This window comes from Microtus ochrogaster, unplaced genomic scaffold (assembly GCF_000317375.1).
Source record: "Microtus ochrogaster isolate Prairie Vole_2 unplaced genomic scaffold, MicOch1.0 UNK56, whole genome shotgun sequence".
Taxonomy (NCBI): Eukaryota; Metazoa; Chordata; class Mammalia; order Rodentia; family Cricetidae; genus Microtus; species Microtus ochrogaster.
The window spans coordinates 2,422,674-2,438,129 of record NW_004949154.1 but is presented as its reverse complement, the minus strand read 5'-3'; the positions used below and the strand labels follow the sequence as shown (position 1 = coordinate 2,438,129).

The following is a 15,456-nucleotide window of genomic DNA, read 5'->3' as shown; positions in this document are numbered from 1 at the left end:
AAAAGAATCTTAAGGGAGGATTTAGCTGAGTTTTTGATTGCCTTGTATTTAAAGGTGCTTGCCATCAGAGCCCCTGTCAAATAGTTTCATAGTTACAAATTCCATGCACTAAATGGTCATGTGACATTAGACCACAAGCGTCCGCTATGGAGCATGGTTACAAAGTCTCAATTTAATTTTCTTTGTACCCAAATCAAAGCCTTGAGAGAATCACAATTTTCTTTCTTGTGAGATGTCTCTCTTAATTCTGTATCACACTGAGATATAATCCCATTGAACTCTTAGATGTATGAATGGGTCGCCTATCAGGTTCTCAGGTAGTCCCATTTTCCATATGCTCTGTCAGAATCCAATATTTTTAGAGATAAATAGATTCCTCCCATGTGTGAAAGCTATCTTCAGAGCTATGTATGTTCTTAGGATTGTTGTTTTTACATTATGCAAATTTATATGCTGTAAATTTCCATTTTTGTTTGCTCAGAAATATATCTTAAGACATTTTCTGAACATTACTCCACCCAGTACCACTTGTTGCATTATAGAAGTTATGGTATATGAACTTTGCCTAAAGAAGATGAACAAATACCTTTTCGCCCCAGGCAGAGTATGTTGCAAGATCAAAATACCAATTTTACCCAAGTCTAAGTTGGTAAATCAATGAGCTTAATAAGAATTGCTTGCAGGATCAGGGGTGAGGATTATTTACAAGACTATGGGCAACTATGGGTAGCTACAATACTGAAGAAAATGTGGCTTTCATGCACTGTTCTCTCAATAATGCTTGTTTTTCATTTTTTGATCTCTAGTCCCTGATACCGTGGGTACCAGGATGATGTGGGAGTGTCATATATCAATCTGTTGATTTCATTGGTTTAAGCAATAAAGAAACTGCTTGGTCTCATAGGTTAAAACATAGGTGGTAGGAGTAAACAGAACAGAATGCTGGGAGGAAGAGGAAGTGAGCTCAGACTTGACAGCTCTCCTCTCGGAGGCAGACGCCTCAGAGAGACGCCATGCCCCGCTCCCGGGCAGACACATGTGATGAAGCTCTGACCCAGGATGGACGTAGGCTAGAATCTTCCCGGTAAGACCGGTGCTCACAGATTATTAGAGATGGGTTGATCGGGATATCAGAATTAGCCAGTAAGGGCTAGAGCTAAAGGGCCAAGCAGTGTTTACATGAATACAATTTGTGTGTTGTTATTTCGGGGCATAAGCTAGCCAGGCGGCCAGGGACGCAGCCCCGCCACTCTTATTACTACACCAGGGTCCAGTTTCAGCTCAGGTTCAGGTCCTGAGATTGAGAAGGGGTGTAGGCACAAGGTGCAAATGATAAAACAATATTTGGAACATTAGCCGTGTCTCACAGTTCTGAAAATGAGAGCAGGGCATGCATACACAGAATAGGCAAAAAGCCTCAGGAATACACATATTGCTACTGTTGAGAGTATGTTCCCTAGACACCAAGCATAAAATCATTAGTTGGATTTGGTATTCTCCAAGAGGAAAACTACAATGCAAAACGTGGAATGGATAGCTCCATCTTTACTATTCAAAGGAACATATCTTAATTAAATTCTGACCACCAAGTAGATTGAACTCAAGTGGCATCAAACAGCTCAGGCCATCTTTATTTATACTTAAACAGAGCTTTTTTTTCTTACTAGGCTTACATGAACAGCTTTATTATTGTCTCCTGTTTTTGACTTTAAGAAAAACGTCACAATTTAAGGAATACTTTGTGAACATTATGAAAGCCCCTATCATTCCCCTTTGTCTGGGGACCAGTCTCCAGCAGTATAGGACTTTGGCAGGAATCCACAGTGTCAGCTAGGCTAAACTTTTCTCTCTGAGAGGGGTTAGGGAAAAAGGCACACTCAAACTCTCTTGGTGTTTTCTTTCTTTATTTCTATTCTTCTTTTTTCTCTCTTTATGCTCTCTCTCTATCTCACATTGTTTTACAGATTTTATAGCCGAACAGAATCTTTCAGGCAGTACAAGAGTCAAAATAGTCGCATTCTATTTTTCAAGCGAATGATTACAGGTAAAAACATGTTTTCATCTCCCTCATATGATTAAAAAATTTATGTATTTTAGGTGAAAAACTAACTATCCCAAGAACCCAGATACATTCATACCCAAGCAACTTGTTATAGATTAACCATGTGGTAAGCAAGGTGATTTTGCCAGGTTGTTTACTGGCAGGCTGCATTTTTCAGTTACAAGGAAAGGGCCAATTACTTTATTACTTATCTTTAAAGGTAATCTTATAAGGAATCTTAAAGAAATCACAAACCTAAACTTTATATACGAGAAAGAATCAGTCTGCTCTATTTTAAATCGTTAGGTACATATCCATTCATTAATAGTTTTTTACCAGGAGATTGAGGACATAAATGGGGGAAAGGAATTAATCATCACCTGTGGTCATCAAGCAAACCCAGCAAGGAGAGTACATCAGCCAGTGATAATTGGGCTGCTTTGTTCCCTGACTTTAAAGAGTTGCACATTTAGCTATGTCCCTTTCTAAAACTTTAGATTGTCTTCTTGGGGTTTTCACCTCAAAGTTATATAACAAAAACATCTTAGTCTAACTTTGTTATTTTCAAACCTTTGTTTCAGCTGTGATGCAGTCTGAGACCTGTGAACACATCCCCCAGCATTAAAGTTAAAAGAATTTACACTAGCTGGGCTATAGGCACTCAGTTGTTAGTCATTAACTTGAGCTACAATCCATGCAGCTCCTTAGGTGAGACTCACAGACTTGGCTATGAAACATATTCTTGTATTTATTTTTACTTCTCAAACCCTGTTTAATTATTATCAAATTAGACAGTACGGCTTAGGGGAATCATCTTGAAATACACAGGTAAAAATGCGCAGCAGAACGGGATATTTCCAAGAGAAAAACACACTATATAACAGGAAGTGGAGATCTCCCCACATCCACTCGCACCGTGCTAGGTACCAGAGAAAGAGAGTTGCAGCAAACATGTAAAGGTGCAGCAGAAGCAAAAGGCATCCAGGGGTCTGCAGTCCTGTGGCCTTGCCTAAATGAGATTGGCTCATCAGAGGACCCTTCAGCTAGGCTGACACCTAGAACTTCAATTGTAACTCGCTGCTCCTCTGGCATGGCCCACGGCCCTTTATGATTCCCCAATACATCGTCCCACCCCCTGTAAAACCTTATTCTAGACCTAGAGTTCAGTACTTTTGCAGGTTTAGCTAAATATCGAGCCAGACACATCCTGCGCTCACAGCACTTACGTCAGTTGGCAGCCACTTGTGGTTACAAATTCAAAAAATAATATGGGCACAATACTTTAAGGACAACAGTACTCAAACTCAGATAGTTCCTTCATGGCTGTATGTTTTTAGACAATTTCCTTTGTCATGAGAGTGTCATGTCTCAAGCTCTTAGTAAAAGCACTCTGCCCATCTCACTATACCATGCCTCTTCCACCAACGTAAGTTCCTATGTATGGTAAAGATAGGTCTGTCCATTCCACATTTTACATTGTAGTTTCTCCTCTTAGAGCATACCAGATCCTACCAGTGATTCTATGCTTGGTGTCCAGGGAACGTACTCTCAACAGTAGCAATATGTGTATTCCTGAGGCTTTTTCCCTAGTCTATGTATGCATGCCCTGCTCTCCTTTCCAGAACTGTGAGACACGGCTGATGTTTCAGTGTTGCTTTCTCATACATACGTAATCATCTCTACTGAGTCAAAAAAGTTCCCAGAATTAGGAGTTGGAGTCAGTAATTCCAGGTAAGGCATTTGAGTAACTTTAGCCACCGGTGAATCTTAGGGGAAACTATTTGAGAAAAAAACCAGAATTTCCAGGAAAAATTACAGCTATTGCATGTGTAACTGACAAAGTAAAACTAAAAACTGCCCCCCACCAAATCACCAATATAATGCCAAGTGAGAGTCCATTTCCACAGGTGCTTTGCCCTGAGGAAACCCATTGGACAGGCAGTCACATACTGATCTGAGACTAGGCTGCATGACTCCTAACACATGGAGCCCTAGAATAGTCCAGTGTTCCTTATGGCTCAGATGAGCCAGGCAGTCAGGCACTGACTTCCCTCATGTTGACTCACTATGCAACCCTTGTCTTTGGAGCTTTGTGTCATTTCCACGGCACTCAGATTGATCCCATCTAGCCTCATGATTTTCACCTACAATATGCTACAAGAGCTTCCTTAACTTTCTGCTTAAAGTCTATCCCAATTCAAGCCATTCAAATGCAAATGATCTCTGATTCTCATAGTTTCCTGTACCAGGCCATCTGCATGCTGTATCATGAATTTCCCCCTTTTATGTTATCTTCTATCACGTCTACCTCACTCTCTCCCTCTTCACTATCCAGTTCTTCCTATGGATTGTGTGTCCATGGATCCCAGGAGGACATATTTAGCATGGATCTAAGTTGCGTTCTCTTTCTCTTAATCTCCCAGAAAGAACCCATGAAGCCAACATCTCCATCTCATCTTCCCTTTCTTCTGTAAATTCAGAGGCTACTGTGGAAGGGAACATCTGCATATCTTTTTCTCTTTGTGATTCTTCCCTTACACAGGCACATTATTATTTTTGTTTTGTTTTGTTTTTCGAGACAACATTTCTCTGTAGCTTTGGAGCCTGTACTGGAACTAGCTCTTGTACACCAGGCTGGCCTTGCACTCACAGAGATCCACCTGCCTCTGCCTCTTTAGTGCTAGAATTTATGAGCCGGGCGGCAGGAACGCAGCCCGCAGCTCCTTCTACAACCACCACCTGGCTAAGCAAGTTCTTTATGAGGGCATAATTCAGCCTTAGTTGCAGCCATTATTTCCAAGAGCAAGGACCATGCAATTGATGCCACAGTCTACTTACAATCCCTACATGCTACTTTCAGGGCCTGTAACATACCCTCTAGTCCACCAGTTATTTGAGAGGACATCCACATATTCACTCCTCACACTCACGAGGGGTCTTGCCACTCCATTCCAAATATAGGAAGCCAGTACTCTGGGCTTTCTTCCAATGGAACTCTACTTTTAGAGAAATTCATCTTAGTTACATGTCATCTTATTCATAGCAGGGATGGTGCAACTACTACTGCAGAAAGGATGCATGCCATTCTATATCTCATTAAAAAGGCTGGCCACATTAGGATTGCCCCATGGCCGTTCCACCCTTAGGAAGTTTAACTTCAGTTGCATGCCTCGTCATGCGCTCTTGCTCACCCAGCTTTGGTTCTGCGGTGTCCAATGTTTGAATACCAAGGGTTATGCAAACAGTTCCTGGGAAACAGGAACAAATGTTCACTTACCTATTGTGTGGCAAGGAAGTTCATTTAATATAGGAAGTAAACAACTCAAAATAGCCTTAGGAAGTCCCTGAAATTGACTACATTCACTAGGCCCCTCCCTTACTAAAAGTTGATAAGCAGTAAAAACGGCTAAAAGTCACCCTCAGACAAGCCCAGGCTCCTGGAAGACGCAGAGACCAGCTGAGCTGCCTGGAAGAGACTTAGGACAACTATGCCACCTGGGAAGCACAGCTCACTGTGTGAGCTATGTGCAGTCTGGGCAGTGTGCTCCAGGTTCCCAGATTTTGTGATCTGTCATCCATACCAGGATGGGTTTTAGTGATACGTCTCTATTTGAGTTATTTCTGCTTCTGTAAGTAACCCCTCCCCTATATTCTTATTAGTAACCCCAATACAACTCAGTGGTTCACCATGTTGAACTTTGGTATCAGTACTTCAGTCTGTCATCAGTTCCCTATTCGAAGCGAGTAGACATTGTTCAGGTCTCCCTAGTGATGATGGCACACAACATCATTTCAGATGTGATACCAATGACAGAAACGAAGACATGGTCCACCCAATAAAATAAAATCCATTTCTTCATTCATTTGCAGGCTCTTTATGTATGGTTCTGAAAACAAAAGCCTCAAAAACAAGTTCTAGAACAAACTATTACATATTTCCTTGGCAGATTATTTAGGTCAAAGTTTAGAATGACACTTTCCTTATGTTCTCATCTTCATCTACTGGAACTCACCTAATCACCTTGTCTTAGGGTTTCTATTATAATAAAAACACCCTGACCACAAGTGACTTGGGGTGGAAATGGTGTTGGACAATATGATTTTAAGATTCATTACATTTGTTTATGCCCTGGAATATTTGTTCAATGATGCAAAGATGTGTTCCATTCTTTTATGTTGCATTTGTTTAACTCTGTGATAGTGTGTTACTTTTGCCTGTCTAAAACACCTGATTGTTTTAATTAGGAGCTAAGTGGCTAATAGCTAGGCAAGAAAAAAAATAGGTGTGGCTGCATACAAACAGAATAAATAAGAGGAGAATTCTGGGAAGAGAAAATGGAGGAGCAAGAAAAGAATGGGGCCAGACACCCAGTCACACAGCCAGACATGAAATAAGGGGAAAAAAGATATACAGAAATAGAGAAAGGTAAAGGTCCACAGGCAAAAGGTAGATGGAATAATTTAAGAAAAAGCATGCTAGACACAAGCTAATCTAAGATGGAGTATTCAAAAAAAAAAAGAATAAGCCTCTGTGTGTATTTATTTGGGAGCTGAAGGCAGGCCCCCCAAAGAGCCAAAGAGTAAAAACAACCAACAACAAAGGGGTTTATTTCCGTTTACTTCTTGTAGTGTCTAGGAGAAGGGAAATCAGGAAGAGATCTCAAGGAATGAACCTGGAGTCAGGAACTGAAGCAGAGGTCATGGTGGAGACTCTGCTTACTGTTTTACTCCTCACCACTCATTCTCCTTTTTCATAGTACATAAACCCACCAACTCAGGGATTACCATACCGCCATGAGCTGGGCCCACCCACACCAACCCTTAATGGAGAAAATCAGGCAATCTGATGGATGTATTTTCTCATTTACAGTTCCTTTTCCTGGGTCACACTACCTTGTGTCAAGATGATTAAAAAATCAACCAGGACACATCTCAGGAGTCTGAAGTCTCAGACTTTGTAGTCGTTGTACTACTAGGGATGTGTTGATTGAGAAGGACCATTGAACTTGTATTTGACTCTGTTTTCTTTGGTTTAGTATCTGAAGTTCTGTAAGAAAGTATCAGTTGAGATCTTAAGAACAAAAGACTTGTTAGAGTCAAGTCTTTTGTCTTTTGTTCTTAAGATCTCAACTCATACTCCCAAGGTCCAAATGAGGAACAGAAGGAGGGAGAACATGAGCAAGGAAGTCAGGACCACGAGGGGGGCACCCACCCACTGAGACTGCGGGGCTGATATATTGGGAGCTCACCAAGGCCAGCTGGACTGGGACTGAATAAGCATGGGATAAAACCGGACTCTCTGAATATGGTGGACAATGAGGGCTGATGAGAAGCCGAGGACAATGGCACTGAGTTTTGACCCTACTGCATGTACTGGCTTTGTGGGAGCCTTGCCAGTTTGGATGCTCACCTTCCTAGACCTGGATGGAGGGGAGAGGACCTTGGACTTTCCACAGGGCAGGGAATCCAGACTGCTCTTTGGACTGGAAAGGGAAGGGGAGGGGAGTGCGGAGTGGGGGGATGGAGGGGGGAAAGGGAGGCAGGGAGGAGGCGGAAATTTTTTTTAAAAAATTTAAAATAAAATAAAATAAACAGACAGAACCTAAAAAAAAAAAGACTTACCACACACACACACACAAAAAGAAGCAATGTATTAACTGCTCTGAGAGGCCATGTTGGTACAGGAGAGGAGGCTCAAGGTTAAGAGGAGGTGGACACAGGGTTCACATAGCATGTGCCAGTCTTGGAATTCAATGGAGTAACTCACTTGAAATTCCACCAGAGCATCAGGATAATATAGTCATGTTAAATACCCCTGCAGAATATAAAGACTTCCAGCAACAGGCTCACTAGCCTGGCAGACCTTTAGCCGTGACAATGGGAAAAGCACTTCTTCTTACATCGCTTAAGAGCATCCTTGATGTCCTTGTTCCTGAGACTGTAAATCAGGGGATTTAACATGGGAATCACCACTGTATAGAAGATGGATGTCATCTTGTCATAACCCTGAGAATGATCAGAACTGGGGTGCATATAAACAAAGAATCCTGATCCATAAAAGAGACTGACTGCTGTCAGGTGAGAGACACAGGTATTGAAAGCCTTGACCCTGCTATCTACTGAGCTGATTTTCTGAATTGTGATAACGATATAAGCATAGGATATCAGGATGACCAAAACAGAAGCCACTCCAAAAATCACTGCAATTACAAACTTCAGAACTTGCAGGGGGAAAGTTTCAGAGCAGGAGAGGACCAACAACTGAGGCAGGTTACAAAAGAAGTGGTTGATAACATTTGGCCCACAGAAATGGAGCTGAAGTATAGCACACAGTTGTATCAATGAACCAAAGAGACCAGTGATATAGGCTCCAACCACCATCTGCACACAGAGGGAAGGGGACATGATCGCCGTGTAGAGCAGAGGATTACAAATGGCAGCATAGCGGTCGTAAGCCATGGCTGCCAGAAGACAGCACTCAGCCAGACCCAGGCTTGAGAAGAAGAAGTACTGCATGACACACCCCATAAACGAGATGGATTTAGGCTTCTGGAAGAATCCCGAGAGCATTTTAGGTGTTGTAGAGGAAATGTACCAGAAATCTAAAAATGACAAATTGCTGAGGAAGAAGTACATAGGTGTGTGCAGGTGAGGGTCAATCCTGATCAAGACGATGAGGCCCAGGTTCCACAGAACTGTGGAGAGATAAATCCCCAGAAAGACAACAAAGAGAAGCAGCTTGAGCTTGGGAAAGTCTGAGAATCCCACCAGAATGAACTTGGTGATGGCTGTGCTATTCCTCCCTCCTGCCATTGTCTCAGAGCATCTTAAATCAGATGGATAGGTTTAAACCTTAGACCTGCAGAGAGATACTCGGATTAAAAATGGTTGTTTAACATTATGGACCTTTCTTGTTTTGAGTACAGTATTGGATGAAAAATTATGCACAATCCAACTAACTTTAACAAAATCAAGATATAAGTATACTTATATAAGTATAAGATTCTGAAAATCACTAGAAAATCTTCTTCCTACCATTTCACAGTTTGAATTACATTCTTGCCTATACATACAAACAGATGTCAAATTCTTGTCTAGATGCTGGTACTTATTCACACAAGTATAAAGATTTCATGACAGTGTTCCTTGTTATTTTCTTATCAACATTGCCTGTAATTGTTTAGATTCCATCTTTCACAATCTTACATGAAAACTTACCTCATTGTTTTAAATTTCTATTTACTGCCCCCTTTCTACTAGACTTTTGTATAAAATAAATACTTTTATTTCACCATCCCCAAACTTGACAATTATTTCCCAACTTTACCATTCATTGTCAATATTAAGTGTATTCAGTCTTTTAACATATCAATTAACTTTATTTTTACCTATTCAATTCCATGTTATAATTATGGCCCTTGCTTTGATGGTACGCTGAGAAAATATTTATTTATATAATTCAGTAAGATTCTTCTCTACATTTTCTTTTAGTTTTAGCTTTTGTATTTGCATTAATTTCTGGAAAAAATAATACATTGTATGAAGTATAAGTGTGAAGTTATTTTGTTTTTTTTCTAAATTTATTGACACTCCTCCATTAAAATGAATTAAATGATTTGCCTGTTGGTCAAAATTGCCTTTATAACAGGATCAATTACAGAATCCCCATTTTATTCACTTTTTAATCTTAGTTTGTGTGCCACCCATACAGTTCCATGTCATTTTACAGTTATTTATGATGATATTTTATTAGTAAGTCATAGAGCACTGCAATAACTGACAAGCATCCCTTCGTTTCTGAGAGGTCACCTTGATGGTGCTCATGTTAATGCCTTAAAAAGATCTGCGTAATGAATCCATCAAAGGAAATAAAATCAGGATTCACACTGAATTCCACTTTTCATTAATCTAGGGAGAGATAATGCATAAAAATTCAGTTGGTAAGTAAAGGTATAGAAGAGGCACTACTAACTCTTAATAAATGTTCATTACTGCTACACCTGATGGGAGGACCTGGGTCTAATGACACTGGCTCTGGGTCCCAAGGTCTGTCTCTGTGTCACTCTGACACCTCCAGGATTCTGGTTTCTCCTCTTCAAAATGGAATCATGGTAGCTCTTCTCTCTGCATCAAAGAGATGTTGTCTGTATAAAAATAATAATTGTGGTGGGAAATCATTCAGCAAGAACTATAATCTGATAGGCTACAGCAATAGTAACATGATTTCATCAACCAAAGAAGAGGATAAATTAGCAACCTGCAAAAAGAAAATTACATTGACCCATGCTGTTCCTCAGTGCACACAATAAGGACACATCAAGTTTCAGGTTGTCTTCTACTGTAAAATTGACTTATGGGCTGCCTATCTTCAAAACCAAAATAGTTCAAGTGTATTATTAAAGAATTTTTACTTCAGGAAATTAGGTGGCTCATTGAAAATACTAATTGCTATGGTGTTTCTTGGGTTTGTTTTCTTGTGTCTATTCTTGGGACACACATATCCTGGACACCCTGACATTTGAATATTACATTTAAATTATTAAGAAATACATTCAGTTTGTATCGTCCATGTGTTTAAGTGAATAGATCTTCTTAATGAAAACATCAAAACCATAATTTTTAACCTGTCAAACAAATCTCAAATTACCTCTACTTCACTGAGGAGCAAGAGAAAACGAAATAAAAGCTTTCAGATGACAATGCTAAGGATAATACTCTGCGAAAGATGGCGTAATTGGAAAAACAGGAAGGCTGTTTCCACACCAATTCCTGCAGTTGCTTTTACTTCATTTCCTCTTGTCCATTTTCCATTCAAGATGAAAGCTACATTCTGAAATGCCATAGTCAATGTGGCTCCTTCACTTTACCGTGAGTCAGTAAAATGGATCAGCTGACCCAACAACATGATGATAACTTATGTAGTATCAGAGAGATGATGTCAACTGAGGTATAAACAGAGCATATTAAGGTTAGATTTGAGAGACTGGGGAAGGCTCGGCAGTTAAGAGGGCTTGGTGCTCTTCTAGTGGATCCAAGTTTGGTTCCTAAGCCATAGCAGGTGACACCCAACTGCCTAGAACTCCAGCTTCGGGAGGTGACATCTTCTTGGCTTGTCTGCATGAACATGCACCTATATTCACATACATAATGCACACACACAAATAAAAATAAATCTTTTAAAAATGATCAAATTTACTGTTCTAAGTTTTCTTCTACTGCAGACACTATGTTTTCAGAGTACCATAAAAATAAAAAATTATGCAAAGCAATTTTTAGGAGTTGAAGAAAGGCACACGGCCAGTTACTCAGTACAGAAATACCATTCCTATGCTTCTGAAAAAGTAACCAGCAGCAGCAATAAATTATTCATAGAATTATAGCCCAAGGGGTCAGGCCAAGGGACTGAGGGATTTAAAAGTGAGGCCACAAAGAATCAGTCCCTTATTTTTGCTTGAAATCTTTCTCTCTTAATATAATAAAATGTCATAATCTTCTAAACAAAATTTTATATCTTATAAGCTAAATGGTTTATTTTTGTTTCTCTTTAATATTAAAACCCAAATTAAATCTTGATATAGGAGTCAGAGAAAATGTTTTCCTGTTGTGCAAATAATATGGTGTTTGTGGAAATCTAGCATCTGCAAGGTACCAATCAGATTATCCTTTGGGAAACAGCAGAAGAAAGATTAAATAAGTTCTTCAAATCACTCCAGGAACAATCCACCACTCACTTTTTAATACGTTTTCAGAAAGGAAGGCACATGAAATAGGCAATTTAATATGAAGAAGACAGAACACAATGTGTAAACTAAAGCTTATTTTCTCACCAACTTTGGAAGCCTTTTCTATTACAAATTTGGAGTTTCTTCTAAACCCATTGTATGTGGGTCATTTTCTCATGCACTGAAAAATCTCAGTACGCATGTTTAAATTTTATCAGATTTTTTTATTATACCACAGACTATTGATATAATTTTAGGTAAGAATAATTTTTAAAATATTTCAACTTGTCTGACAACTAATCTGTTATACACTGCTATGTTAAAACAATGACTCAAATATATTTACTTAAAACATCAATGAAATGAAAGCACCTGCTGCCAAGCCTTATGACCTGAATTTGATCCCCAGAACCCACATTGTAGAGAGAGTTGATTCCCGTGAGTTTTCCTCTGATCCTCACACATGCCTCAAGGCACATGAATACATGCATATGTGCATGCACACACAATGAATAAATGAGTTGAAATTTCTCACGGTCCTGCTGGCTGGCTGGCTAGTTCACAAACTGGCTGCATTTAGATCTTTTCATGGTCATAGTCTACTGAGATGACTATACATCATCAACTGGGTGCATTGATGCAATCTCACTGAGATGTGTTGGCACTCACACAAGATGTGACTGGAGCAGCTGAGATTTATATCTGCATAGCCTGTCCATCTAAATTCTTCTAGGAATAAGCTAAGGCTTCCAAAGACGCAATATCATGTGCTAATTAAGCTAATGACTGTACAATATTTTCTGATGTTTCATTGACCAAATCAATTAAAATGGATGAAAAAAGAATCAGTAAGCAAGGGAACCCCCAAGAACATGTTCGAAAATGTGATTTCCTGATGTCCACTAACGCATTAATGCAGCAATACTGATTTAGCCTCAATTCAGTGAGCTCTGGGAAAATTTAAGACACTATCTCAAAAATTAAGATGGACGGTATCCAAGGAATGACAGTCAAAGTTGTCCTGTGGCTCCCACACACAGGTACACCTGAATACACGTGTAAACACACACACACACACACACACACACACACAATTTAAAAATATTTAAAGTGAAGTCATTTAGAAAAACCCTCAAGAAATTAGTCTAAGTGGGGAGAACAAGTCATGAAAATTATAAATTTGGCATCGAATTTGGGCTAATTTTAATTGGCAAGTAATTTCATTTCTAACTAGGCTTAATAATATGTTCTGGAGAACTAGGATACATGTTGTAATGCATTTGCATACAGATACATATATGGCATTATGCATTGCTGAGCTATACATCACTTCTGTGAAGTGTGCCTTTCAACAGTTCCATCCCTCTGCGAATATTGCAGTGTATGCATGCAGACCTCAGTGGCATGGGTTACCACACAGCTAGGCTCTATGCTCTGTGGGGCCATGCAAGTAGAGCAGCACAAGACTAAGTCAAGCACTGGAGGAGACAATGCAGTGTTGGTGAATTCAAGATGTATGAGGCTGCTGCTTGGGACGCAAACTTAGCAGCAAACTGTTTTCTGTAAGCAGAAAAGTACACACTAAAATGACAAGACACGGCATGGCACAATCGGTGCACAATGCAGCAGCATGATTGCTTATTCTTATGTAGTTTGTACTCCACACATTGGCATCGACTGCACTGCTGGGTCAGTTCACAGACAAGAGCAGTACAATGTGTCTCCCTATCACGTTCCAATGGCTCAAGGCTCTAAGCCATAAGAATTCTTAAATTCCGTTATAAATATTATGGGACCACCCTTGTTAGTTGTTTTTTGACATCCTTGTGGGTACTTAACTATATGTGTGTTCCTGTAAATGTCTGTAATGATCTATACATAGTCATTAAGTGTAAGTCTCTTTCTTGACTTTTTTGCAATTTATATATAAAATTTTTCCCAAGTCAGAGTTTTATCTTAAAGCAGAGATAATGTCATCAAAGCCCAATCTCTCTTTCGATTCTAAAGAATTAGAAATTGGGGGTGATGGTGAGGATTGCCTGAAACACAAGAAAACAAGTCTCTTGCAGCAGTGGTTGGTCAAAAAGTGTTCGGTTTTCTAAGAATGATCATTGCTGAAAGAGGGATGGCCAGCACCAAATTAAAGCTTAAAGAGATTTTGTTCTAATAGAATAACAAGTACATGACTTTGAAGAAGTAAAACCTAAAAGATGTAAAAAGAGACTTCTTTTGGGGAAATGGGGGGCAAGGTCTCACTGTGTAGCCCTGGATGTCCTGGAACTCATGTATATCTCCTTTCTCTTATTCTACCAAGTCTGATATAGAAGACCTCTCTTACATCACCTTTTCCCTCATACAGCTGACAATCTGTGCTCTGTGATGGTGGGAGCACTCAGAACAACAGTCCTGGTAGTTAGTAATAAGAAATGATCTTATATAGGAAAAGACAAACACGCATAACTAAAATGTCAAGCATTCTTTTACTTTTTCCACTACTGAGGGTCCAGCCCAGGGCTTGCACCTGCAAGGAAAATGCTTACCACTGAGCTGCATGCAAGAGAACTGGATGTCTATACATTTTTTGTTTTTAGTTTTTATATTGAAACAAGGTCTCACTAAGCTGCCCAGGTTGGTCTTAAACTTGAGATTCTCCAGAGGGATCCAATCAAAACCCTTTCTCTGAGTTATAATTGTATTCAGCGTGATGGCAAGATTATCTTTTACTAATTTCTAAATTTAGCAAATTTCTGTCTGTTTGGCCCTCATTTTGTGATGGACATAATTCTCAATAATTTGCATATAGTATCTGACTTGTTTTTACACGGTTCTATGAACATTGTTTCCTATAAGTTGTAGATGAATAAGCTAAGAACATGCGGAATCTGAGACACTGGGTGCCTAAGACCAACAGTCTCATTCCTGCTAAACAGCAGTGGTTATTTCCAGAAACTTCAATATTCTTTCTGCTAGCATTAAATTTAGCAAATAGAAATTCCAAAATACTACACTTTTCATTCAAATAATTAATTCTTAATCAGTGCAGCTCTTGATTAGCACGCTTTAAAAAAAAATGATACTGAGCAAAGGGGAGAGGAACAGCAAAGGATATTATATCAAGGTTTACACAAAACAGATTTCTAGGTCCATTTTTACTTAACTAATTACATACTTTGTTTCTCTAGTGAAGGAATAGATTGTTCCCAGTAGAAAAGATTCAGTCTCTTAGTATGTCTCAGGCAGAGGAGCAGAGGATTATTTTAGAAATAAGAGGCTACTGGCAGGCAAGGGTGCTATGCAAAGTGATTCTAAAACAGGGCTCAGATCATGAACACTGACGTGACTGGGCTGCCCACGCTGACCTGTGCTGTCCCTGCTCCTGCTGACCAAAGCTCTCACCCAGATGTTTCTGAAGAAGGTGTGTTGTTGAGGACAGTTTGCTTGCTCTCCTGCAGTGTGGAAAACATAATAGCACCCACTTCTCACCTCTTAATCTGGACTCTGCTCTAATCCTGGTGAAGGTCATTACCCACTTGCTTTACACCATCCTCCAAAGGAGAGTTTCTACAGGAGGCTCTTTCTCCTTCAAACTCTCCCTCGTCCAGCAAGCACCTGGCCATCCATGATAAGAGAGTTGCTTCCACTGGAGGTTCACTTAAATACCTCCTTAGACTCAGAGTGTAAAAAATAGCGCTA

General features: G+C 39.7%; 1 protein-coding gene across 1 annotated transcript; it reads right to left on the bottom strand.

The window, feature by feature from the left end:
* Window positions 1-7,906: 7,906 nt before the first annotated feature.
* Window positions 7,907-8,854, bottom strand: LOC102000312 (olfactory receptor 1440). Its single transcript, XM_005369704.1, has one exon. The coding sequence runs from the start codon at window positions 8,852-8,854 to the stop codon at window positions 7,907-7,909; it is 948 nt and encodes a 315-aa protein (XP_005369761.1).
* Between the last annotated feature and the right edge of the window lie 6,602 nt (window positions 8,855-15,456).

Excerpts from the sequence above, each read along its gene's own strand:
- LOC102000312 (XM_005369704.1), bottom strand. The coding sequence starts at position 8,854 with ATGGCAGGAGGGAGGAATAGCACAGCCATCACCAAGTTCATTCTGGTG.